General features: G+C 39.3%; 2 protein-coding genes across 3 annotated transcripts in view; both read right to left on the reverse strand.

Moving 5' to 3' along the window:
- LOC143292041 (ependymin-related protein 2-like) overlaps positions 1-1518 on the reverse strand; it is a 9237-nt gene extending 7719 nt beyond the window's left edge. For both annotated transcript variants that reach the window (XM_076602212.1, XM_076602211.1), the window contains exon 1: positions 1255-1518. In XM_076602212.1, the coding sequence (XP_076458327.1) occupies positions 1255-1425 (171 nt within the window). In that variant the 5' untranslated portion in view covers positions 1426-1518. The remainder of the gene's footprint in view (positions 1-1254) is intronic.
- A 4249-nt stretch (positions 1519-5767) lies between these two features.
- LOC143292873 (uncharacterized) overlaps positions 5768-27500 on the reverse strand; it is a 22487-nt gene continuing 754 nt past the window's right edge. The window contains exons 2-11 of the mRNA XM_076603519.1: positions 26149-26267; positions 22251-22370; positions 20653-20739; positions 19434-19560; positions 15831-15871; positions 14547-14633; positions 12485-12570; positions 10508-10577; positions 9454-9493; positions 5768-8072 (exon numbers count right to left, since the gene is read on the reverse strand). Coding sequence (XP_076459634.1) covers positions 8044-8072; positions 9454-9493; positions 10508-10577; positions 12485-12570; positions 14547-14633; positions 15831-15871; positions 19434-19560; positions 20653-20739; positions 22251-22370; positions 26149-26267 — 806 coding nt within the window. The 3' untranslated portion in view covers positions 5768-8043. The remainder of the gene's footprint in view (positions 8073-9453; positions 9494-10507; positions 10578-12484; positions 12571-14546; positions 14634-15830; positions 15872-19433; positions 19561-20652; positions 20740-22250; positions 22371-26148; positions 26268-27500) is intronic.

Here is a 27500-nt window from a genome sequence, read left to right on the forward strand (position 1 = left end):
ATATGTGTGTGTGTGTGTGTGTGTGTGTGTGTGTGTGTGACACACACACACACACAGAGAGAGAGAGAGAGAGTTTATCCTGCATAATTTTAGTTGCTAGAGGACAACACTTAATTCTGTTGCCATGAGTTCTTGTTGCATCTGTTTATCATCCGAGTGACAAGACGCTCAGCCCTTCAGCGGACGCTCATGACTGTGCAGTCAGACTTGGGACAAAGGGCGAGAGCAGGATGCCAAATCAGACCCTCACCAACACTGTGCTGGTAGACCACATCGTCTTCATCATCAAGTTCTGCCGCCTTCCTTCCCAACACGACACAGATAGCTATATATATATATATCCAACACCCCACGCTGAGTACAGCAGGTCTACGGTACAGTGCATCAGGAAAAAAGGGGGCTGCCCAGTTTGTCACAGGCCCAGTTTGTCACGGCCCAGTTTGTCACAGGCTTTATTATTTCATTTAAGTATTTGAGTATTGATGACAGTCATAATTACAGCACTTTAACACTGTAGTTGTAACTTAAGTTTTTTATTCTCCACCTTCAAATTGGTGGTGTAGAGATAGTCCCTCTAAAATGTCAGTTCAGCTTGTGTTGTTCAAAATTTCTTCCTTTTTGTATGCAAATCAAAGCAAATTACTCTGTAAAATTTCAACAATGAATGTTCTTTGGTTAAAAACAATTGAAAAATAAAATTCAATTCATACAATCAATCAATCATTCATTTACTCTTTTTGAGAGTGTCAGTGATAACTTCCATCATGCAGGGCACAGTCGAGGGTGGGCGCAAGCGAGGACGACAAAGAAAGAGCTGGTTCGACAACATCAAAGAGTGGACGGACATGACCCTGCCAGACCTCTTGGTGCAGGCCGAAGATAGGGTAGCATGGAGGAGAACTTCAGTTTCTTCAGCCCTCAGATTCCCCCAACGACTACCAAAGTAGTCTACCCACTGTGACAAACTGGGTCTGTGACAAACTGGGCCTGTGACAAACTGGGTCTGTGACAAATTGGGCCTGTGACAAACTGGCATGCTTCCAGGAAAAAACACAACACAGCATAGATCTAGAGCCCTACTTTACAAGCTCAGTACGACACACAATAAAACAACATGGTACAGGACAGTGGGCCGACAATACAGTCCCCACCCTGTCACAGCCACTGGTCATTAAAAAGAAAAAGAAAAAGAAAAAAGAAAAAAAGCTACCCATCTGATTTTGATCAGTGGTCACAACCAGGAAACCAGCTCACCATTTGACCTGTAGCGACGCTACGCATGTCAGCCACCGTCGCCTGGAATGACGAAGGGAAGCAACAAGGTGTTGGAACCTCCTCGTCCTTCCCCACGCCATGTGCGGGAGAGACAAGTAGTCCTGTCAGCAGCAGGAACAGCAGCAGAATCGACTTCTCTTCGAAAGCCATCTTCAGGTGGATGTGTGTTTTATGTCTCTGTCTGTCTTTGCCATGTGTAGGAGGTCAGGCGGCAGTGAGTGATGGTCGTGCATACTGTGGCACTGTGGCTTGAGGTCTGCATGACACAGCCCGTCAGGATGACGTTCAGTGTGGCTGGCGCGTTACGTGGAGATAAGCGAACATTGTGCTGTCTTGTTTTTCTGACCCGCTAACCTGTTCTTTGAGATAATGCCCGGAGTGGAACGGGTGGGGAGGGGGCAGGGGCGGGAAGGGGATAACGAAAGGAGACAAGCGTGTGTGTGTGTGTGTGTGTGTGTGTGTGACAGAGCATTAGCTCGACAAATGGAAAGATTGTCGTGATCCATTCAACCTGCACTCCTTATCCTACCCTCCCACCCCCTTCCCTTGTACTCACCATTAAGTCTGATCCACACATCAGAGGAGATTACTTAACACATACAGGATAGAACGCATGCACACACACGGGCATGCGTGCACACACACACACACACACACAGTGTCAAACACACATGCGCACACAAACACTGACACTCACATACATGCGTTCAAGTAACATATGAACATGTACAATTCACACAACCCGCCCACATTTACATATCTTTGTGCTTCTGCATGTGACTTTCTATGCACACACAAACACTGATACATGTGTACACACTCATACGACATACATCACACACACACAAACACACGTAACTCCCATCTTTGACGACCGTGTATATCTCTGTCTTTCACTCATATCCCCAGTACACACACACACACATACATGCATGCAGACATCACACAAACATACACTGCCACAAACACATATCAAACACACACACACACAATCATGAAAAGTTTAATACACATATATCAAGGGAGACTGACACACACATGCACACAAGGCATGAATGCATGTATATATATATACACACACACATGCACGCACACCATGGAAAGCCCAATGCAAATATCTGGGGAAAATATCGTATAACTAAATTGATGAAATATTCAGAGATGTTTTGCATTGACTACTTGTCTGCAACTTGGGTACCTGGAACACCTGTCTTCTCTCTCACACAAACACATCCACAACATTCATGCACATACAGTGTTGTGCACACACACACAGATGCTCTCTTTCACAGACACATTCATGCAGATATCACACATACTAATAGTAAATACACTTGCATGCACACATTACACACACATGCACAGACAAACACTAACAAAAACGAACACACACACAAACACATTGATACACTGAAATATTCAAGCATGCAGACATCATGCGATGTCACACTGCCACATGCATGCATTGACACACAGACATACATAGTCCAACTGGAGTGTTTCTGTAATGTGACTTTGGCCACTGATGTTGCACTGATTTTTTGTTTAATTTGTGAACTGATGTATTTTAGTATTTACAGGAAATTTATTGGACAGTTCTTATCAATCCTTTGTATATTTCCATTTTTTTCATACTTATATATATACTTGTACATGCACACACATGCAAACGGTGGTCAAAATGACTGTCTACATGGTTGGGTAAATAAAGAAAATGGTCATACGCGTAACGTAATATTACATGTCTGTGTGAGTGTGTGTGACTGAAACCTGATTGAATGACACAGGAAATGAATGCCGAGTGCCCAATGCCAGCAGTCAGTCGGCTCTAACCAGGTAGGCAGCCTGTTGTGTAAAACTCTGTAAAGCCCTCAAAAATTGGTCTCTGCCACACCCCCGAAAGCAGAGTATGGCTGCCTACATGGCGGGGTAAAAACGGTCATACACGTAAAAAGCCCACTTGCGTATATACGAGTGAACGTGGGAGTTGAAGCCCATGAATGCAGAAGAAGAAGAAGAAGAAGAAGAAGGTCTCTGACAGAGGATGGGTGCTATTTAAGAATATGTCATCAGTCACAGACACACACATTATGCATCAAAGTGAAAAGGCACTGAAGAAAGAAAACACACACACACTATATCTCTATCAATCACAGAGAAAAGATGTCAAAGAAAGAAAACACACACACACACACTATATCTCTATCAATCACAGAGAAAAGATGTCAAAGAAAGAAAACACACACACACACAAACTAACACACACTTCCATGTACAAATATCCACTCTTGCTGGCATGCTAAAATACTACTGGGTTTAAAGTGACCCAAGTTTCCTCCCAACCTGGTAAACAAGCCACTGGGTCAGTCAATTTTTTTCAGTGGCTTTCCCGATTGTTGAAATTACAGATTTACTAGTTCCACAAATCAATGATATGTGAGAAAAAAAAAATGTTTCTCAAAGCTGTACGTGTCTGGAGTGATGTATATTAACAGCTTTTTTTCATGCTGCCTGATTGAAGATGGAGTGTACAACACACACATATCTGTCTGTTTGTTTTGCTATTTCTTTTTGTGGTGCATAACCCTTAAAGATTTTTTTATGTGTGTATTTTTTTAAATTTTAAATATAATAGAACTCCAGGGCCCGTATGCACGTCGATCCGGATAGAGGGCTATCCGCGAATGGCGCCTATTCGGGTGGATAGGCCGCAGATTTTGGTATGTACGTCAGAACGCATAAGCTATCCGACTGGGCTAAAGTTATCGGTGCCTCGGGGGTCAGATAGCGAGCCTAAACGCGGATAAATATGGCGGCATTGATGTTTTTCCAAGTGAGACAGCGACGGCAATTGCGAAGAAACCGCATCTTTCGTGACAGAAAGAACCCGTTTGACCTGTACGATGACCATGACCTGTTCCGAAAGTTCAGGTTTAGGCGGCAACATATTTGGGAGCTGACAAACGAGGTGGAAGGTGAGATACGGCTGGAGAATCGTGGGTTTACCTTGACACCCTTGCAGCAGGTGCTTGTTACACTGCGGTACCTGGCGACTTCAAGCTTTCAAGACGTGTGTGGCGAGTTGGTTGGGGTTGACCAGTCCACGGTGAGCCGGGCGGTGTCTCGTGTGACAAATGCTCTATTCCGTCGCTCGAGGCAGTACATCACTTTTCCGGACCAAGCCACAGCAAACCGGACAAAGAGAACCATTTTCCAGAACTATGGTTTTCCCAATGTTGTGGGGTGCATTGACGGGACTCAGGTGCGAATACAGCGACCACAGGACCAAGAGCATGAGTTCGTCAACCGGAAAGGCTACCACTCCATCAATGTACAGGTAAGGACCGAATATAAAATATCTATCCATGCTAATTATTTTATTTGGAAAAACTGTGTTCAACACACACACACACACAATAACAGGTTAAATGGAACAATGATGGTTGATCGATGCAGGCGGGGCAGTTGGAATAGAAGGACATCGCCATGAATTATCACTGATTAACGAATCAAAGAACAAAGTCAACCCACAACTCACCTCCGATGCCTTCGAACAAATTGGAGTCCGCTCCTATGATGTCGAGAATGATGTCTTCGTACGGGACCGGTGGTGGGGGTGGACCTCCTCCCGTTTTGCGTTCATCCCTCTTCTTATTCAACACAGCCCCTTTCATGGAACGCCATTTGTCTTTCAATTCCTGCACCGTGCGAACGGCCACTCCGCACGTCTTCACCTTCTCGGCTATCTTTTTCCATGTATCTGTCTTCTGAGGGTTGGTTACACTCGGATTCAAACTGCTGAATAACAGCGCACGTTCCACCTGCATCTCTTCCAGAAATACTAGAATTTCATCAGCACTGAAATTTGGCTTCTTAGTGCGCTTTGAATTCTCCATGGCAAGTAATACAAACAATAAAAACTGGGACTGACGAAAACCGATGAAGCACGTACCAGCGGTAGTTCCACGAGGGAGGGTATGTCTAAACCGAAAGCAATGCCTGCTGCACCGCGGTTTTCCAAAGAATCTATAAATAGCGCGCCCCGTAAACGCGGAGAGCTATTCAATCGCGAATAGGGCGACGTACATACCAAAACCGGAGAGGGGCTAATCGCGTTTAAGCTCCGAATAGCTAACCGCGTTTAAGCCCTAAACGCGAATAAGCTAATCGGGTTTGACGTGCATACGGGCCCAGATAGATGTGGTTGTTTTAACAACTGAGATACCTTTGTTGAGCTAATCTTCAGAGAAAAGATGTGTGTGTGTTTGTGTTTGGCTATGTGTGCGCTATGTGAAAGTGTGTGTATGTGTGTGGGTGAGTGTGTGTGTTTGGTAAGTGTGTGTACACATAAGTATGTGTGCATATGTGAAAGAGTGTGTGTGTGTGTGTGTGTGTGTGTTGAGTGTTTAAATACATTCTTTGAGGTGTGTATTAAAACCTTTGTAACTGATGCTCTCCAATATCCACAAGCCAAACAGCTAATCAATTCACATACTTTTTCAATATGTTTAATGAAACATTCAACCTGATCCATTCCTGCAAGATTATGTGCATAAAACTAGCAGTACACAATCATTATCAACAATCAACAATCAGTTTGTAGACTGCACCTGAAGAGTCAATATCTGATGGCATATTGTTAAAAATCATCCTAATTCCATCAGCACATAAAAATGAAAATGGTTCAAATTCATAAAATAATTTCATCCACATAATGTCTGAACTTGGTGCTAAGTGTGTTTAAAGAAAAAAAAAGAAGAAAAAAAAAAAAAAAAACTCCTGGATTTTATCAAAACAACTGACTCATTGAACATCATTCAAAATAATCACACCTCAAGGTAACTTTTCTTCAGAAAAGTAGGACTGGCATAAAGCGCTGAGCACTACTGTGGCAAGCAATATTATAGCAACACTATAAACATATTTTTGGCTTTTTTTTTCCCCTTATAGTAAATAAAATCCAGTGGTCAGTGATAATGTGGGTGTTACAGGGTATCCCCATCATCAATACAACCCATGTGAAATTATGGCTGGATTTCTCCCCATCTCTTCATAACATAAAGAGGTGGTGGTAGTGGTTTTGTTGTTGTTGTTGTTTTCTACAGAAAGGTTTGGTGGGTTCAAAACAGACATGAGACATGAGGGTGGTATAAACTGGAAAACAGATGCCTGGTATACAATCAAGAGAGAGAGAGAGCTGATTTTTGAATGATCTGGTCTCTTCATTAAATTTCACAATAACCTCTCAATAGTTCACGCCTTCAGAGAGCACAACCCCTTGACTGATAACACAAGCCCCAGGTCACACTAAGAGCTGCATGAATGAACAGATGTCTGTCTCGGCATTACAGCTCTCTCTTTCAACATGCGCCACACTGTCTCCACACTCCTGAAAAATCAATCAGCCTGGTGAATCAAGAACAATGATCAGCCCAAGACTTGTATAGCATGCTGCTCCTTAAAACAGAACATGGCTGCCTGCATGGTGTAAAAATCAATCATACATTACCAGCCCTCTCATACCAACAACTGAACATGGAAACTGCAACACATGAATGCAGAAGTATAAATGAAATACACCATACTGACTGAAGCATTTATCTGTAAGGGATATAACTGGGTAAAACTTTGAACCAAACAGGGAAGACAACACTGTGCCACATCCTTCCCATCACAAAACACATGAACAATCTATCCATGTACTCACACCCACATCTGTGTACTGAGTGCCACACTACACTGAAAGAAAACATCCTCCCTCTTACTACTGTCACCCCCATTAACACCATCTACATATGATGTATGTTTGTTTACAAACCTCAATAGCAAATCTAAACAGCAGCCTTGAAAGACAAGACATTTCCTGTACTCCACATGAGAATTACATAATTTATGTCCATCAGTTTTATTTTATGGCAAGCAACATGGAAAAGGACAACCAACGTAAATTCTTGGGAATGTAACACTATTCTGTCAATTACCTTACTGATTCAGTGGCCACTCAAAATATAACTATATTCATTGATATTCATTGATATTAAAAAAACCAAACCCAACAATAACAAAAACAAAACAAATAAATAAATAAGTAAAACCAACAGGTTCGCATCAAAGCAAGATGAAAAAACATTGCATCATCTTGATACTTTAGTCTGATTACAGCTTTCCACAATGTCAAAAACTAAATGCAAATTCCCAACCAGCACATATGACACATTTGTTTCTATTAGGTCTGTGAACATGAAGTGGGCGCAACAAGTAACAAAGAGGTAACAGACCATGTCACTGACAAACTGGTTTCTATCAATTCATGACATTCAGTAGCACAGTGCTGTACAGCTGGCTCTCTCCAACTGAAGACAGCCAGACAGTGCATACAACTATAAAGAAACTTTATCATGACAACACTTTCCTACCCATCACAAATATAATCCTTCACATTCAGAACTTTGGAGGAAGAAGGTGAAAAGATAACTCATCTTCATTAGATTTCACTACACACATCACTAAATAAAAATCAATCTTGCATCTTCCAATTTCAAATGAAGAAACCTTGTTTACTAGAGACATATCTATTTCATAGCTTTACATGGACACATTTTTCATAACTTTACCTAACGGGGATTTTCAACAGGTCCAGTGGCAAGGTAAAATGTGGTGGGATTATCTTATAAGGCAGGACAGACGCAGCGAATGTTCTGGCTCCAAGGATGACAAACATGCTCCTTTGAATTGCTGGAGCTGTCTCACTCACTGGCTGACATCACGTTAGGAGATGACGTAGTACCACTTGTTTACTGAAACACAATCAGGCACAAGATGCCACTGGTTTATGTAATAAAATGTAACCCAGGACACACACTACTGAAACTGTTTATTGTTGCTTACAGTCCAGATGACCGCACAGGGCCATATCAGGACTGTCAAACCATACAAATGCTCAACTGTGTCAACACAAAACTGTCACATCTATAAACAATACAGGAAAAAACAACAACCAAAAAAACAACAAAACACACACACACACAAATCACCAAGACAAACCCACAAAACACAGTTCAAGACACATTATTCAAACCATTCAGCTCCTTAGGGGAAATAAGACAAGGCTGTGCTGAGGACGTCAGACCTCATTAAAAAAAACGACCCCAAAATCAGTAAAAAAAACAACCCAACAACCCAAAAAACAATACTTCAAAGTCAAACAAAAAATACATATAAAAGGCCATATAGGCAAATAAGACTGCAGAATGGACAACTAGTGCCCATCCCAGTGTTTTCAACTTCATTCCCTAATTGCCAGAGCAAAACAGCTCAGACAATACATCACAGACTGTGGAAAAGAGAAATAATTATAAAAGCTTGCTGAAAAAAAGAAAGGGGAATGGACTGGGAAGGCAGAAAAAGGAGACAACAATGAAGGAAGAAAAAAAGGCAGAAATACAGAGAGCACTAGAAAAGAGGAAATTCTAAGCACAGAATTTCCAGAAGGCAGTGATACTATTTATACAGAAAGACCCCGGCATTTCCACAGGGGGCACAACTGAAATGACTTGCTGTCACACAATCAGGCAGTACCCGAATTATCATCATTAATTTTTCAATATCAGCACAATCTTGCAATCTTTGCAAAGTGAAATGTAATGTATATGTGCAGGTATCATGTGCTCTTGCACTTTAGCAGAAATTTCTGTGGTTTTAAGTATGGATGTAGTTTAACAACTATGAAGATGAATTTAAGTATTTGTTATCATTAAAAAAAACCAAACCCTCATTAAAACAAGGACATAAGAGAGAACACAGGAAAACAAAATATAAACAACAACAACAACAGCAATAATAATGAACACTTATTCAGGGTCTTTTCTCCAAAGGAGCTCAAAGTGCTTTACACGCAAGGAACTATTGAAAAAACAACAACATCAGAACAACCCCCCCCCCCTCCCATATATATATTTATATACCAAGTATGGGGAGGAAAAAGCAGTATAAGGTATTTAAGTCAAAATTTGTTTCATATATATATATATATATATATTTTTAAATTTTAATTTCCTCCTTTGTGACACAATATCCACACTCTCATACAGTCTGCTCCTTAGTAGTGCTGGACAAAAACAAGTATGTAACCAGTGACAGACCACACAGGTGAACATAAATGCTGCAGACTGTTTTTACCTTCTTGATCCATTGCGACTGGGGCGCCAGGTTCTGCTGTCTGTAAAACACAGAAGGAAATAGGTCCTAAATTCACACACACACAGAAACTGACACACTTGAACTCAGCTCACCACACACACACACACACCTTGCATGTACAAAGATGGGAAAAGAGACAGATCAAGAACAGTTGTAGAAAATGCAACATTTTAAATGATTTATAACTGGCATCATAAACCTACTTCAAACAGAAACAGGAATTATGTCCATGCACTAACAGACTGTCAGTCTCACAGACCTTGATGCAATACAAATCAACCTATCTCCTGCAGTAACTCCACCAGCTATCAACCTTATTCTCACAATGTTTTCAGCCATAGTACACATAATCTGTTTTTGAAAACTACTTTATTCCCTTTTTTATATAGTATTCATAACAATGGCATCGTCAGGAAACACTGTCATTAGACTTTTTTTTTTTTACTTTAATTATTTTTCATAACAATGGCATTGTCAGTAAAAATGATCCTTTTTCTTTATTTAGTTATGTACCATCACCCATTACCAAAGTTAACAGATCTGTATTTTGGTGTGAAAGACTTCCATACAAACATTTAAAAATGCTTGACATTATCAACAGAGTCAGTGCTGTTAATTTTTACAGAAGCATGGCCATGGTCAATACATGTTTCTTCTTTTTCTGTGTTCCAGCTGCCACACCAATCAGGTGAATACATGTTTCATTGTGAAAGACCCTTTCAATAAACATTTAGTTCCTTCTCCCCACATTTTTCTTTTTCACACAAATAATATTGGCATCAGCTGTGTCACAGTCTGGTTTTCTGAAGACGATGAAATTTTCATTTCATTATTATAAGAGTAAAGCTGTACTGAACCGAACTATTTGTACTGAAACAAACTATGTACAACTGCTTTCATTTTGCCGAGATCAGGGGAAACAATGCACTGACGCTATTTGAAAAAAACATCATCATAATTATAAAGCAAATTTTTCAGTATGGTAATAAAAGGAGTCAGCATACTGTAAAACACACAATGAACACATGATCACCTTCTGTACAACTGCCATGGCTTCGTCCTGAGGTATGACCTTGGGGGAGTTCTGTACAGTGGTGTTGTCACTGTCACATAACAAATAACATGAAAACAATGTTAGCAAACATTTCCTCTGCACACAAACATTTTTATTGGCTGTGTGTGTGTATGTATGTATGTATGTATGTGTGTGTGTGTGTACTCATAAATGTGCATGTATATGAGTGTGCCTCCCAATGACAGGAAATAAAAATATGCACATACACGCGAGTTCATAGGATAACAAGAGTGTGAAATGGCTACCAATACTGAAAACATGAAGTTGTTAATCTGGCAAATTGAGAGAAAGGAAATATCCCAGTTAAATCTGTTTGTGTCAACTCTTTGTTCTCTACCATGTCTAATTTCATATAAGTGTTTGTGTGTACACTGAACTATTGCTGGAATAAGCAGTTCATGAAATGAAGCATTTTGCTCTTTTTGATAAGTGATTATAATTCTTAAATAATTAAAAAAAAAAAAAAAAAAAGGAAAAGAAAAAGAAAAGAAAAGCCTTGTCTGCAGGACAACTGACTCCAACTGTCCTAGTCTGGTCTGCAACACAATCTTCTCCCTTGGACAACAAACAATATTCAGATATTACTGAGCTGGCAGAATTGGAAAAAAAAAGTTCACTGATTTTTTTTCCCCCCTTCAGCTTGTAACAGTGGGCGTCGTGGGGAGATACAGCTGTCTGTCTGCAGCAAGGCGAGTGGCCCGGAGGAGGGACATCTCGTGGGCTCTGAGGGTGTCTGCCACTGAGTCGCTCCAGCGCCGTCTTGGTCTTCCTCTGGCTCTCCAGCCAGAGTATTTGGTGTTGCATGCCCGAAGAGCTGGTTGGTTCAGAGGCATACGTGTGAGGTGTCCAAACCACTTGATCCTCTGTTGTTCTATGTGTTGTAGTACTGGTTTTGTTCCTACCATGTCTTGTATCACCTCATTCCTGATCTTGTCTCTCCTGGTCTTGTTCACTGCTTTTCTCAAGCATTTCATTTCCCAGGTGACCAGTTTTCTCTCGAGGGCTTTTGTTAAGGACCATGTCTGGCACTGAAGACATTTTATTGTTTTAACAGACAGGACAAGAAAATAGAACCACCAACTTGCAACTAATGCATTCCCAGAGACACTAATATTCAGATTCCAATCAGCTCTTGTGGCAGAAATGGAGAACTGACAGTGAAGCCAAAGACAAGCAATGTTCCTATTCAAGTGAAATAGTCTGGCCGAGGTGGAAATCCTTGGCAGTCAACCCACAGAAAGAGATCAGGTTCACAGGTCTCCCTCTTGCTTGCTGATGAAGTGAGTGGCTTGGGCCATCCCAAATCTTAATTTTTAGAGAGAATTTTCATGCCAATGATCAGTGACTTTTCAGCTGCAGCCACACTTGACATGAATCAGAAAGAGTTAATCTACCACCATGTTTTGTATTACACGGTGAAGCACACACACACCAAACACCACTGACATATGTTTAAATACGAGGATGACGCACACTCTGTACATAATAAGGAGCACTGTTTCAGATTCTTACAAATGTGTACACATGTGCCAGTGGAATTTTACATGAATGACTTGTTTCTGACTTCCCTGCCACGTAGGCAGCTATGCTTCGGTTTACATGCGTGTGCACGCTGGGTATGTTCTTGCTTCCATAACCCACCGAATGCTGACATAGATTACATGATGTTTAGCATGCATATTTGATCTTCTGTATGCATATACAAATACATAGTGTTCAGGCACTACAAGGTCTGCATATATATTATTAACCTGGGAGATCAGGGGGAAAAAAACAAAAAGACTCTACCTTTAACCCACCATGTGTGCTGAAACCAGGGATCGAACTCAGTTAACCTGGGCAAGAATCTAGCATTAAAACCATTTGGCCACTTCAGAATCAAGTCAAGTGAAAATAACACTGAGAGGGAAACAGATGAGGAGGAGGGGCCCTCACCAGGCAATGTCACTCCCAGAGTCAGGGTTGATGATGAGCGCCTTCCAGTGGTTGTGTGCCTCGTTCACAATTTGCATGGCAAACTCCTGAAACACACCAATAAACCACTAGTTGTTTACAGCACGTTCTGTATCATGAACAGAACACAAATTTTTTTTCCACCCACTGGAATTACATAAATGAAGGACTCCCTCCATCTGTGCACATACATTAACGGATACACAATCAAAATAGAGTTACTATCTCATATAACATAGACAACTTGCTTTGTTAATACTGTTACTTAATTTTTATTTTATTTATATATATATATATATACATACGAGCCAAAAATAAAATGGAAGGAAAAGACTGAAACTTTATCCTCACCTGGTGACTAACCTATTACTGCCTTTGGACAAGACACTTGCGTCCCTTTTGTTACATTGTTATGCACCAATGGGACAGATTTCTCACATCCAATTTTCATCATCCATTGACGGTTATTTAAAAGGAAAGGACCCACTTTGTTTCTTCCTGTCATGTTGAATGTTTGAAGATTGGTTACATCCCTTGGACATGTACAATCTGCTCTGTCTGACTTATAGGTAGTAGGAAATTTCCATGCCACTTGCATACACGGGAGGGGGTGGGGGTGGTGGTGGTTGGTCAAATAGTGTTGGCCAGCAAAGATCAGTCTGGGCTCATTTTTTAAAAGGTTTACAGCATTAGAAACGGCTCAGGAACTACTGAAAGATAAGGAAAGTGGGGTTATGAGTGTGATGATTCAGGTGTAGATCTGGATTATGATGGCAACAGTCACAACCCACTTCCTGACACAGAATGAAAGTAACAGTGATGTAAGTTTTGTGCCCAAAGCTGATCAGTCTGTGTCTGTAGGCAGGCCAGCAGAAAAAAGACAGATGAACCAGTTGCCAGACAAGCACGGTCACTCTATGTGTGCAACTGGAAATGGAGGGGGAATGAGGAGAGAGGTGGGTCAGTCAAACTGACCAACAGGGGGAAGGAAAGGGAAGAGCAGTGTCTGCTGGCCAGGTGCCAATACACAGCCAGCAAGCCAACAACTTTCTCATCAAGCTCTGATCTAACACTCGACCACAGGCACCCAACGAAAACAAATCTGACCGGAATTCCTGGAATTAATTGTGATGCACAGAATTTTTAACCACTTGATTTCATGTAAAATTTTCTTTGACTCACATTTAAAACAACAATATACTGTGAAATTATAATAAATCTATTATCCTCTCACAGTACAATGTATGAGCAATCACCATGCAAAATTTCAAGGAGACTTGTATTTGAGGAAGTATTGCATAATTGTTTTGCACTTCGGTGAAATCCCAGAGTTTTTGCTCAGCACACAGGAATGACAAAATTGTTAAAATGTTTGGCAGGCAAAAAAGCCAGTTCTAGGATAAGACTCCCGACCCCCCAAAATATGTTTTGTGTTTTGAATTAAAATAATGAAACATATAAGAGATAGTTACACCAGCAGACAGAGGAGTAAGAACAAAAACATGCAGAAAAGAACAAGAAGAGTGCAAATTTATAAAAAAAAAAAAAGACAAAAAAAAAAGACAAACTCCAGAAGGCCGATTTACTGGACGGATTTACCAACTACATGAAAGCCCACAGAATGAGTACATGCAATCCGTTGACTATAATAATGTGCTGGTGGTCCATCAAAGACGATGAAGGCTGGTTGTATAATTCTTGTCAGTTCTGGTGGGGCTCACGAATCCAATGTGTGAGCCACACCCTTAAGGGCAGCGGGGACACATATAAGTTGCAGCAATTGGGATTTGGAGTGAAGGCAGATTAATTAGGCATATTTAACTATATAAAAACCTACAGAATGAGTACATGCAGTGAATTGACCATAACAATATACATCTTAACTAAATGCAAGCATAATCATTTTTATATCTTTGGTACATTATTTTTCCATTTCAAAAAGAGCATTACTTATTGGTGCATCAGTTCTATTAGGCTGCTGAGAAATAATCTTAAGCACTGCACGAATATTCCTGTCCATGTGGATTAGGCAGACATAAGTTACCTTGTTCTTGCACTCTCCGTTCCAGTGGACTTGGTTCTCTGGCTTTCCGTCAGGCTTCTTGTAGAACCGGAACCACTCATAAGTGGCCTGAAAAACACAGCAATATGTGTGTTAGTTTTTGTATCCAGCAAAATACGAGTGTTAGTTTTTAAGTCCAGAGTTAGTTTTTTGTGGCCAGCAAAATACGAGTGTTAGTTTTTTAAGTCTAGAGTTGCTATTACCTGTTATCACTGTGGTTCAAATCTAGCCTTCAATAAAAAGAGAAGTTCAGCTGTTAACATTTAAAAAAAAAATCTTCTTAAATAATTACACTGTGGAGTAAAAACTGAAAAAGATTTTTTTTTTAAATAGCTAGCAACACTTCTGTGACTGCAAAAATTTCTAAAAGAAAAAGATTGATCAACAAGGATGAGATTCAGCTTTTCTGTTTCATTTTCAAATCAAATTTCTTCTGGAATCGTACGGGAAGCCACAAGAACAAAAGTGTGCTGCTTTCCAAATCTTCTTTCCGTCTGATTTCAGAAGAATCTCAAAACTGAATTACATATATATATATATATATATATATATATATATATATATAAAGAAGGAAAGAGCGTGTGCACATGAGTGGGAGAGTGCGGGCAAGGGAGAGGACGAGTGGGTGAGGAACTGGCAAAAGACTGAACTCTTCAATGACAGCATGTTATGCAGCCTTCTAACTGTGCCCCTGTGGACAGAGCCCAGCTGTTGTCACCAGCTGGAGGAGGAAAGAGGGAGAATTTGGTTAAAGTTTTAATTTTCACATTTGAATGTTATCGTTTAAAAGGCAGGGGAGAAGGAGGGAGCTGAATGGTGATTTAAGGAAAACAGGGTATATGAAGGGTGGAATCAAAAGTGAATATTTGAAAGAATAAAAGTACAATTAAAAAATTACTAAATGGATTTTAAAAAAAGACAAGTTGTTAATTCGAAATGAGAAAGAACTGATAACGAATGCGAAAATTCTAAAACATCAATGTTCCCAGCAACTTGAGATGACACACTTTCATGCAGGGAAGGTTTCATCAACTAAACAGTAAAAAAAATATATGCTTAAGTATCAAACCACTGAAACAAATGCACATTATATTAGGGCAATATTTAGTCTGTAATAAGTTAGATGAATGGCTGGACATGACTCATTTTTTTAGAATCTGAAGGAATCTCATCACAAGTCAAAATAATGGCAGAGACTGATTCTTCACTCCCAAACCCCATGGTACCTGACAGAGTCACCACACACACACACACAGAGAAACCTACTCTCAAAAATCCAGGCATTTCCTTCTGGACATCGCCAATATCTGCAACAGAAGGAAGTGATCAATTAATACAATTTTTTCCCCCAACCATTCTTCATTGTTTCATTAATGTTACAGCACTCAATCACAGAGAGAAAAAAAGAGAGGTAAAAATGAATACTGTAGGCCCCTGGGTAATTTTAAATTTGAGCCTGATGGCTAATGTCCCTGGTCAGGTCTCAACAAAGGGATTACAGCAATGGTCAACAGTTACTTCACAGGTCACTGATTAGCAACAAGCTCAATAGTGGTTGGAGGGGTGGGAGGGAGGGCCAGCTATGAATGTTCCCTGCCCCAAACCATGTTCCCTTCACTCCTTTCCTCCCACGCTTCTTTCCCCATACTTGACACTGCTGGTATCCCACAGCAAGTTTTAAACAAACAGACTGGTAAAGTAGGGCAAGGGGCCTGATCTGAGCTTGACAGTGGGGCAGGAAAGTATGTGTGTCCTTCTGGAAGCTTTTCTCCCTCCCTGAAGTCAGATTTTACATGTGTGTGTGCATTGTTGTATTTCTCTGGAAATACTTTGTCTGCCAATACCAAATAAACATAGTCGGAGAACAATCTTCACAGTCATGCCAATAATAGGCTGTAAGTCTTCCAGATTAAGCTGTATTTCTGGATCATCAACAGTTTATTTCGTTGAGGATCTGAATCCAAAGTAATTCTTCCGGATAAAGCTATATTTCCAGATCACCAACGGTTTATTCTGCTGAGGATCCGAATCCAAAAATCACAATTTATGGTTTCGTTTGTCTTGTTCACAATTAATCCCTTGCCTGCTTTGGGATGTGAGACTTGCATTCCTTTCATTGCACTGTTGTATGCCTACAGGATGTAACTCTCACGTCCAGTTGTCATCAGCAATTCAAAGTAGATATTCAGAAGTCACTCGGACACACCATTGGTCAAAATGGTGTTGTTTAGCAAAGATCAATCACAGCTCATTATTCAAAGATTTTCAGCCTTAGAAGTAGCTCAGGAAATACTAAAAGATGTGGACAGTGGAGAAGAAAGGTTATGCAGTAGTGAGGGTGATGATTCCGGTACATATCTAGATTACGATTACAATCCACTTCATGACTGAGTAAGATTAACAATGGGGTCAGTTCTGTGCCCTGAGACTGTTCTGTCTGTGTTTGGACAGGCCACTGTCTGGTTTGGAAGGCCACTGGTTTGGAAGGCCACTGTCTGGTTTGGACAGGCCACTGTCTGGTTTGGAAGGCCACTGGTTTGGACAGGCCACTGTCTGGTTTGGAAGGCCACTGGTTTGGACAGGCCACTGTCTGGTTTGGACAGGCCAGGAGTTACATGACAGTGAACTTAAACCAATTGCCACAAGCACTGTCACTAGGCATGTGCTGCTGGAAAGGGAAAAGGAAGGGGGGAGGTGGTCAGTTAGGCTCACCACAATGGGGGATTGGGGGAATGGGGAGGGTGGGGTGGGGGTTGGGGGGTGGGGGGAGTGGTGTCTGTTGGCTGGGTGCCAACACACAGACAGGTGGTCAGTTTCTTATCAAGCCCTGGTGTATAACTAGGCCACAGGCACCCAACAAAAACAATTTTGGCTGGGTATCCTGGAATTAATTGCCATGCAGAGATTTTTTTTTAACCACGTGATATCCTGGAAATTTTCTATGACTCACATTTAAAACAACAACAAAAACAACAACACAATGAAATTACAATAACTTTATTATCTCTTTAAAGTATTATGTATGAGCAATCATCATGTGAAGTTTCAAGGAGATATCTTTTATTTGAGGAAAGCAGTGAACTTTTTTTCTTTTTTTTTTTTTTTTTTTTTTACTAGGGTGGAAACCCCAAGTTTTTCTTAGGCACACAGGAATGCCAAACTTGTTAAAATGTATGGCATGCACAGGTTTAAAAGAAAAGAAATACAAATTCTGGACAGAACACACACAGTGACATAAACGACATCACTGACATGTTTACTGCATATGAATATTTTAAGGTGGATACTGAATTAACTAGAATGAACATAAAAGAGAAATTGAATGGACCATGTTGTATTTTCTGTCAGCCCGTTGAACACACAGATCTCCACAAAACAGCTACATGATGTGGTGAGCCTGAGGTGATGGCAACATCTCCTTTACCACAGACTTTTTTTGTTATCATCACAGACACTATCACAGTACCAACTACATCAATGATATACTATTAATGATAGATACTTTTGCTGTGGATGCTTGCTGACTTATGTGTAAAAAACAAATGAACATGTATTAAAGAAAGTATGAAGAGGCAACTTTTTCTTGGGACTGTTAAACAATCCATGATCTGTTTATTTGAATGCTGCGTATGTGGCTGCACTAAGCAACACTGCCAACAGTAAACACTCGGAGTGTGAGTGCAGATCTGCCTTCTTCTGGATCAAACACTACTGGTGCTACAATGAACACTACTCTTATCATAACTGTCTGCTCACACTATCACATCTCTACTACACTATTAAGTACTGCAACAACGAATAAACCAATTTCTCTTTGCTTTCTTTGTTTCTTTTTACCTCAGCATAGACGAGTGTCTTCAGGTACAGGAGAACACTAAAGCACAATGCCCACATATGTTTGCATAAATGGATAATGAAAAAGTGTGAAGACATGCAGCACACACAGCAATGAGTATGGTGGGTGGTCAGTGGTGGGTCTGGCCACAGGTCAGCTTTGCAGCATGGAAGGCTGCTGTACTAATTGGGTTGTCCTCATACCCCTAGCATTCAGTTTTAGCCCACCTACAGTGAGCTTGAAAAGGATGAGCATCAATGCATGGACTAACAGAGTTGTGTAAGAGCACATGTGCTCAATACCTGTGTTAAAAGTGTGTATGTATGTGGGCGTTTGTCCATGTTATGTGTGCATGTGTATACTATTCATTTGGGCTTCCATGCATGCATGTATGCATGTGTGAAAGTGAGAGAGAGAGAGAGAGAGAGAGAGAGAGAGAATGTGTGTGTGTGCATTTGTGTTCATTTGCATATAAGCATGCATGTGTATGCTAATAGTACACCCAATAGCCATGGCTCCTCTCTCCTCATGTGTGCTCAACTGTTCTTCTGACTGGTCTTTTCAGTGAACACCATAGCCAATTTGAGATTGGACCATCGAAGTTAACAACCATCAGTCCAAAATAATACATGACAATTAAATGGATTTTGTTTTTCATTTTTCAAGCTGTCTTCCCAAAAAATTGAGAATTGTTTTCTCATCAGGCAAATGTACAGCAATTAACAAAACCCTATTCCATGTTACTGAATAGGAAGGAAAGCGTGGAAAACAAATGAAAGTGAACTGGATATGACATGTGAGCAATAAAACTGAGGAACAAACAGAAGGATGAAGTTAAGAGTCTGATAAATCTTACACATAAACTGCCTACAAACATACACATATACAGTGATATAAACAGGTAAACAAGCACACAGATAAGCAGACAGTGTCTTTACCTCTGTGACAGATACCCCTTCACATATTTCCTAAGCATGCACACTCAAAGCATACACGCATCACCGTCAAATACCACAGAAGTGCAAAAACCTCACCATTTAGTTTCTCAGCCAGTGGATCGGTGACATCAATAGCAATAATTTTCCAGTCTGTCTCCCCTTCATCGATCAGCAGCATAGTGCCCAGGACTTTCACCTGAATCACTGCTCCTCGTTCATGCACCTGCAACACTTCTCATCCTTAAAACCTCTACTTTATCTGTGGCATATATGAAGACGTTATTACACTATCACCATGGTACAGCTAGAATACCATGATCACTTCATATGACTGTAGAGCAATAAAATAGCTCTCCTTGTGTAAAATCTCCAGCTTTTCTGCGGCAGAAGAGGAAGAATACCACAATGAATTCACCAATATGACTGTTCTGTAAATAAATGAGCTGAAGCAGTTTTGTTTTGTTTTTTGTTCCTCCTTCTCTTCCTTAAAATCTCCAGTTTACAAGCATCAGGTGCAGTTATTATTAAATAGTACAACGAGATAAATAGATATATATATAACACAATGGTTTCACCAGAATGATTGTAAACTAGCATCAAGTTCAATGTTTTTCTTCTGCTACTCATTCTTGCACCAATAACAACCCTCACCCTTCAAATATCCAGCATAAATTTTGACAAGTGTCGACATTTCTTACCACATTCAGCAAGGACACTACAATGTCTTAACCAATATGTCTGTCATATAATCATAATAATGTAACTGAGTGGAAACAGCAAGTCTGACCTTTTAGTAGTTGTTCCTTGTTCACATACCTAAAAGAGCTCACATCTACACGTCTTTTTATTCTCATCATGAGCAGGCATTACTACAGAACAGCAAGAATAATACAATTGCTAGACTCTAGCACACAGTGAAAATGAGCAGAAGAGGCATCCAGTCTGATCTTTAAAAAAAAAAAGATTCTGCATGATTAAAACTAGTGCACAACAGACAAAGAAATCACAAGCATGACGATGTATGTATAAATACTAGGTCAATGCTTTGACAGATTTTTGTGTGTACTGCTTACAACTATTTTATCAGAAGTACTAAATCACCTCCTAGTCTTACTAAAAAAAACAAAAAAACCTACAACAACAACAATAAACAAATAAACCCAAACCCAAAAATATTCAATAATTTTCCCTTTAGTTTTTTTAATTTTCTTTCACACACACACACACACACACACCATATACAATCACACACGCACTGTATACACACAGAAACAATCACGCATGTGTGGAAACACACAGACACACCACTGCATACCTTCTGTCCAATTTCACACACATCAAGAGGATCGTTGTCACCAGCTGTGCTTGTCTCGCTAAACTTGTGTTTGGGGTCTTCCCATGTCTGCAGAGGTAAAAATGTAAATGGGATAACAACACCAAACCATTTCATACTTTGTCAAGGCTGTTCTCTCTCCTTGTAGCTTCTGTTCTCTCATCTACAATAAAATCAAAAGTCATCAACACTGAATACAAAGTCATCTGTTATTTTCTTAAAAAAATGAGATGAAGGGGAGGAGGGGGAAGAGAAAGAAGCTTAAGAGGAGGTATCCATATCTCAAACATATTCAAATATACTGCTTAAATATCCAGCACATGTACATTATTAGGACTGGTTTATATTGTGTAAAACACCACAAATTAATGTGAGGACAATGTGTTTAGCAGAACTGTTGAATGTACTATGGTCCAAAATCTGTAGCTCCCAACTTAAACAAAGAACAAGTGAGATTTCGTCACATTTTGCTCATTTGTTAAACCTTAAGTGAGAAAAAATGTTCAGTTCTGGAACAAAGAAAGGCAATATTTAGACAAAAACAGAATTTTCACCACAAAACATAAAACTATATCTAAAGAATCCTTTCTTTTCCTGTCAATGAATATAGCAACTACTACTAGTACTACATGGTCAACAACAAAAAAATTTTGAAAAATTAAATAGAAAAATTAGGATGCCACAAAGGCACCAGTCATTTCTCTAAATCAGTATGTATAACCTTCAGACAACAATCATGTGTTGAAAAAACAAAAAGGACCAAAAGTGAAAAATACAACTGGCAACAAACAAAAAAACAAAACAACCCAAATCAACCAACTCATTAATAAATCACGCAGGAACATTAAACCACACAACCTAATCACCAGAGCATACCAGCTTAGCAAAAATATTGCAGGCTACAAACAGGTAGAAACAAAGAAGACAAGAGAAAAAGAATCAACCACTACATGCTGCAAACAGAAACAATGAAGCAGACAAGAGAAAACAAAGAAATAAGTCTAAAAACAACAACAACAACAGGAAAACACACAAACACACATACAAAACCACAACCATTACTACCAACAACAAAACCATGAAGACAGAGAGCTACAGAAAATAGGACAGAGTTTCCAGAAGAGGAGCACACTTCAAGAATGGGGAGACAAATCCTCCATTCCATTTGGGGGAAACCTTTTGGCCTAGTAGAGTCTGCCTCTGCTGACCACACAAACACACGTGGTGGCAAACTGTTAATGTTTCCGCCTCAGAAGTGAGAGAATCTGAACCCATAGGATCAAATCCCACACCCACTAACTAGTAATTTCTCCTCCTCCACTAGACCTTGAGCGGTGGTCTGGACCCTGAGTCATTCCAATGAGAGGATAAACCAAGGTCCCGTGTGCAGCATGAACTTAGCATTCATAAAAGAAACCATAGCAACAAAACGGTTGTCCCTGGCAAAATTCTGTTAAAAGTACAAAGACAAAAAAAAACCACCTTCTTTAATAGGAGTACAAATACATTTGCAGGCAAAACAAGTGACACAAACAAATGCTGGGACAAAAAAGTAATACAATACAATACAAAGTGCTCACCTGTGGGAGCGCTCCATAGTTCCAGATGTAACCATGGTGTGGGAAGATGTTTTTCACGTAGCGCAGTTTGCCCTTCTTCACATCCTGCTTGATGGGGTTTAATTTGTCCTCCTTGTTGATCTGTAGGCAACACAACAAAGTTCAGATCTAAAATGTACATTTTCACTTCTCAAATAAACAAACACAAATGTCTGAGAGAGGGAGAGATAGACAGAAACAGAGAGACAAGAAAAGACAGCAACTGAGCCAAAGAGAGCTCATCAATTATGAAATTACACACACACACACACATCTATATCTATGTATACATATATATATATCGCACATAAAAATTTCCACCCTCAGGCTGTGTATACATAGTGCCATCAACACACACACAAGAGTTCTAAACAAAGTCTGTAATGGATGACAAATGGATCAGCAAATAATAAAGTAAATGTTGACAAAAGAATGACAAGAAAGATCAAGAGTAAACACATAGGCAGAAAATAGCAAAACTAATTGACATGGATACTGCCCCCAGAAACAGCTGACACATAATCATTTATAATCGAATAATGTAAATAAAATAAAAGAAAAGAAAAAAGAAAAAAAGTGCACTGCCCAACTGTATATTACCTGTTCAGCATGACTAAATCAACACTGTTCTACTCTTCTAGTCTCTAAAACAAGACTGCTCTCCAATGAGCAAGGCAGCACAACCCACCACAATGTAATGCAAAACCACCACACACACACATGCATGCACACTAATTTACATACACACACAAGTTCTGAAACCAGCATGCCCCATGCACACAAACATAAAAAACAACAACAAAACAAAAAACAAACAAACATGTGCACTCATATGTACACTTAACATAAAAGAATATCAGCCATTGTACAAGAAATGAAAATTAAAACATGTCTTAACCATTGAGCCCCTCCACACATTCTGGCCAACTGCCAACACTAAAGTTTGAACTTGTCATAGCTAACAAGGAGTATTGTCTCTGCTGGCTCTCAGGCCACACACACTCCACAGGCACCAAACAATATCAAGGTCTGCCCCCTGGCCCCTAACCACACACACAGCAAAGAATTAACAAACTAGCATTCCAGGCACTGCCCCCCCCTCCCCCTATCAATACTAACCTATGTGATTACTTACTCAACTTATGATATACCATCACTGGGACTTTGGGGAATTACTTGTGGGATTTTTTTAATTTTATTATTTTTTTAACTAAGAATCATTTAAGTTAATATATAACATCAACTGTATGATGTGGTTAGCCCAGACTATTGGGAATTTTCTAAGACTCAGCAAAGTCTATACTGGTGGGAGTGTTGGTCATTTTTAATCAAACCCTGTGAATGATGACAAATTTATAGTAATTATTTAATGGTGCTCCCAAACATGAACAGAACAAGGCCTAGCTGTCACAAAGTTCATTATATTTGACTTGAAAACAATCTTTTACAAATTCTGACACATGTTCCTGTTTAAAATTAAATAAGAACAATATAAAATCTACTCAATTTCACACTTGAATTTTACAACAACAAAAATCAATTAGAACATGATTTCAAATATATGACTACAAAAAGATGAAACACTAAAAATCACTGTTCTACTACTTTCTGCACTGGATGGCTGAGAATAATAAACATAAGATCAAAACGTCTTCAGCACAGATACTGTCTGGTTCCAAAGCCTCTGTAAAAAATACTGGACCAAGATGTTTCAAGTGCTTCAAAAAGAAACACCCAGTGACCCACAGAAATTCTTTCACTACCTTGTAACAGTAACACCTCCACCCCCCTCTCCAACTCTCCTTTGTCAAACTGATCAGAGTAGTGAGTTACCAGACCTGGCATGCAAACTGTTACTGCTGTTACTAACATCTACATGTCTTGCTTTAGCCAGAACAGAAAAAGAAAAGCCACCAAAAAATATCAATTCATTTCTTGTGATCTTAACTCCAAGACTTAAGCCTTCCATGTTACCTGGAAACCATACCCTGACATAATCACCCTATCCTTTTCTCTACAGTCTGGCATGGCTCTGACAACATTGATTTTAGCTGCACCACCGAATGGCCATCATTATCAATCTATGGAGACAGGGAGACAGTGGGGAAAAGAAGTTGGCATGGCAACTAGTTGTGTGTGCACACATACATGCATAGCATGCAGAGAGTGAGAATGACACACATACTGACAGTCACAAAAACAGAGATACACAGAGGCAGATTGGTTGGCATGGAAACCAGAAAACACACAGCCTGATTTGACAGATTAGTTGGCAAGGGAAACAGAAAACACACAGCCTGATTAAGTGTTGCCAAGGACACTATTGACCCTGAAGCATGCTTTACAGTGTAGACATGATGAAATATTTTCTGTAACAGATGAAGATCTGGACTACTTGCATACTCATACTGTGTGATAAGTGAATATGTTTGTTTCTGTGTGTTTGATATGTGACATGTTCTTCTTTTTATATTATCTGATTTCAATTGTTAGAATAACTGATGTTTTATTGTTTTGCTTTTTGACTCACTTGTGTAAACAAAGTGAGTCTATGTTTTAACCCGGTGTTCGGTTGTCTGTGTGTGTGTGTGTGTGTGTGTGTGTGTTTGTGTCTGTGTGTCCGTGGTAAACTTTAACATTGACATTTTCTCTGCAAATACTTTGTCAGTTGACACCAAATTAGGCATAAAAATAGGAAAAATTCAGTTCTTTCCAGTCATCTTGTTTCAAACAATATTGCACCTCTGGGATTGTCACAAAAAAATAAAAAATGAAGCCTAATTATATGCAAACTGCATTTACTGTTATATTTATATTTTTGTATTCTCTAAACTTGGCACTTTGATCTGATATTCTGACCCAACAACAAGAGCAGTCATTATTATCATTTTTTGTTCAAACAGGAACTTCTTTTGCTAAGCATGGAAGTTTTATTTATTTTGCAAACGTTTTGGTGCAGATAGTAAAAAAGGGAAATTACTCTGTAATTAATGCTAGGGGACGTAATTTGAATCTGGTTAGGACTTTTTTTTTCTTTTTTTTTAACACGAAGCTTTATAATAACAAATACAGAACACATTTTAATGATTAGATTTTTTTTTTTTTTTTAAAGTGTATCACAAGTGAGTCTTGAAGGCCTTGCCTCTCTTGTTTTAATTTTTATTGTTTGTTAAATCACCAAATGAATTTAATTAAATTTGCATTTTAATGTTTTCTATCATATGAAGTAATGTACACATTGCTAATGTCTATTCCCAGTGTCCCAAAAAGTGTCAAAGGATTAAATTAAATTTTAGTGTGTGTGTGTGTGTGTGTGTGTGTTTTGCTATCCCATCATCTGCACCATTTCAATGGCATTTCTCCCACAGCACTCATTCTGAGTCCCCAAACACAGCCACACCTGCATTTATCACTGTCTCAGCGTCAGCAACTCACAAAGAAGTATCGATATTAAGTGCCAGGTGGCCACACACCAGAACAGAGCCTGCACTGCTGCTGAGTTATTTCAGTGGTGCTCAGTAGTGCTGGTTTTGATTCAATCATACTTAGGACACCACCTCACTAAGCCCCCTACTTCAGACATGACTGACAGAGCGTATCCCCAAATTAAAGACATATCCCTCAAGCAACAGTCTCCCATGAATCTGCCAACATCAAAGACCTTGACAAGACTCACCCCAACCACAGAAAGGAAGGGATATTGAAACTGAGGTAACCATGAAAGCAGGGCATGAAAGGCTATAGAATCTTTTTTTGTTTGTTTTTTGTCCTCTTCTGTCAAGCCTTTACACTGCAGTTACATGTACAATATACATAGTAGGGATCAGCTCTGGCATTAGTAATAACAACAATATCTTAGCATGACTTGCCACCGACTGACCTCCATCTTGGCATTGCTCCATCGTGGGATCTCCACAACCATATTGAGGGTTCCGGCTTCTTTGTTGTCAAACAGGGGGATATCATGGAATGGAGATATAATGTTCCCTGTTGGGCCCTCTGAAAGAAACACAATATCATAAATAATAGTAAGGTTTAAGAATCTGGGTAAACTGTGGTTACTGTATTTTTGTTTCTGTGACAATATGCAAAATTGATCAAAAGAGGTTAAGGAATAAATGTGAAAAAAAGAAGAAGAAAAAAAGAAAGAAGTAAAGCACACACAAACTGAATCATAATTCATCGATACTTGAAGTTTCACCTTGTCTACACAGCATCCAGTTGATTCAAAGTCTTTTTGAAGGTTGTTTTTTTTTTTGTTTTTTTTCTCCAATGAATCACTGAATGACACATTCATGATTCACTATTATAATTTATAGTTTATGTAATATCTTATCTGTAAATTTGTTCAACTGCAAAAAGTAAAATGGAATCCTCTTTTTAATCTGTCATATAATGTAACTGAGAAACTATTTGTTTCTGTGTTCAAAACAGTTATCAGAAAGATTATCAATATATTTCTTTACTTGGAAAAACTTATGAACTATGAAGCTGTTTTCTAGAATGTACACAAATAAAAGCATTATAAAGTTATCCTAATTTTAAAAAAAATTATCCAAACATGCATGTGAAAGAGAGAGACAGAGACTGAGAGAGACAGCAAGATAGAGAAAGAGGGTAGAGAGTGAGAATACATGACTGTGCTGCTACCCTGCCATCACACACACTCCACTGCATCTAGACCTCCCATCTCACCTCCAAACACCTGTCTGCCCCTCCATGTAGCAAGAGCTGCATTTTTCCCTTTCAGTTTTTTTTGGTCTTTTTTGTTTAATTTTTATTTGAAAAGGCAATAATTATACACATTTCTTCCCCAGTACACTTTCCAGTCAGTTTTGTTTCAAAGACAGAAAAATTTGCAAATTGCTTTAATAACATAGTATTACAATATACTCTGCATTTCTTCCCTTCTCGAATGCTGTAAAAAAGGCCAACAAAAGAGTGGAGGGAAAGAATGCAGAGTATATAATTATATTACATTATTATTAACCGATTTACAACTTTTCCTATCTTTGAAACAAAGAAGTATATCAGAAGAAATGTTCTTACCCATGAAAATTTTAATGCTTTAATAAGATTTCTAACATCCTGAATGTTTAAACCCACAATTCCCATGCTTTTCCTTCATGTCTTTCAATGGAATTTGTCTGGCTTGTCATTCCATACAAACTGAAAACACATTTTCTGAAGATTATACACAAAAACACATCTGGGAGTGGGACATTTGGTACC

This window comes from Babylonia areolata, chromosome 18 (genome assembly GCF_041734735.1).
Source record: "Babylonia areolata isolate BAREFJ2019XMU chromosome 18, ASM4173473v1, whole genome shotgun sequence".
NCBI lineage: Eukaryota > Metazoa > Mollusca > Gastropoda > Neogastropoda > Buccinidae > Babylonia > Babylonia areolata.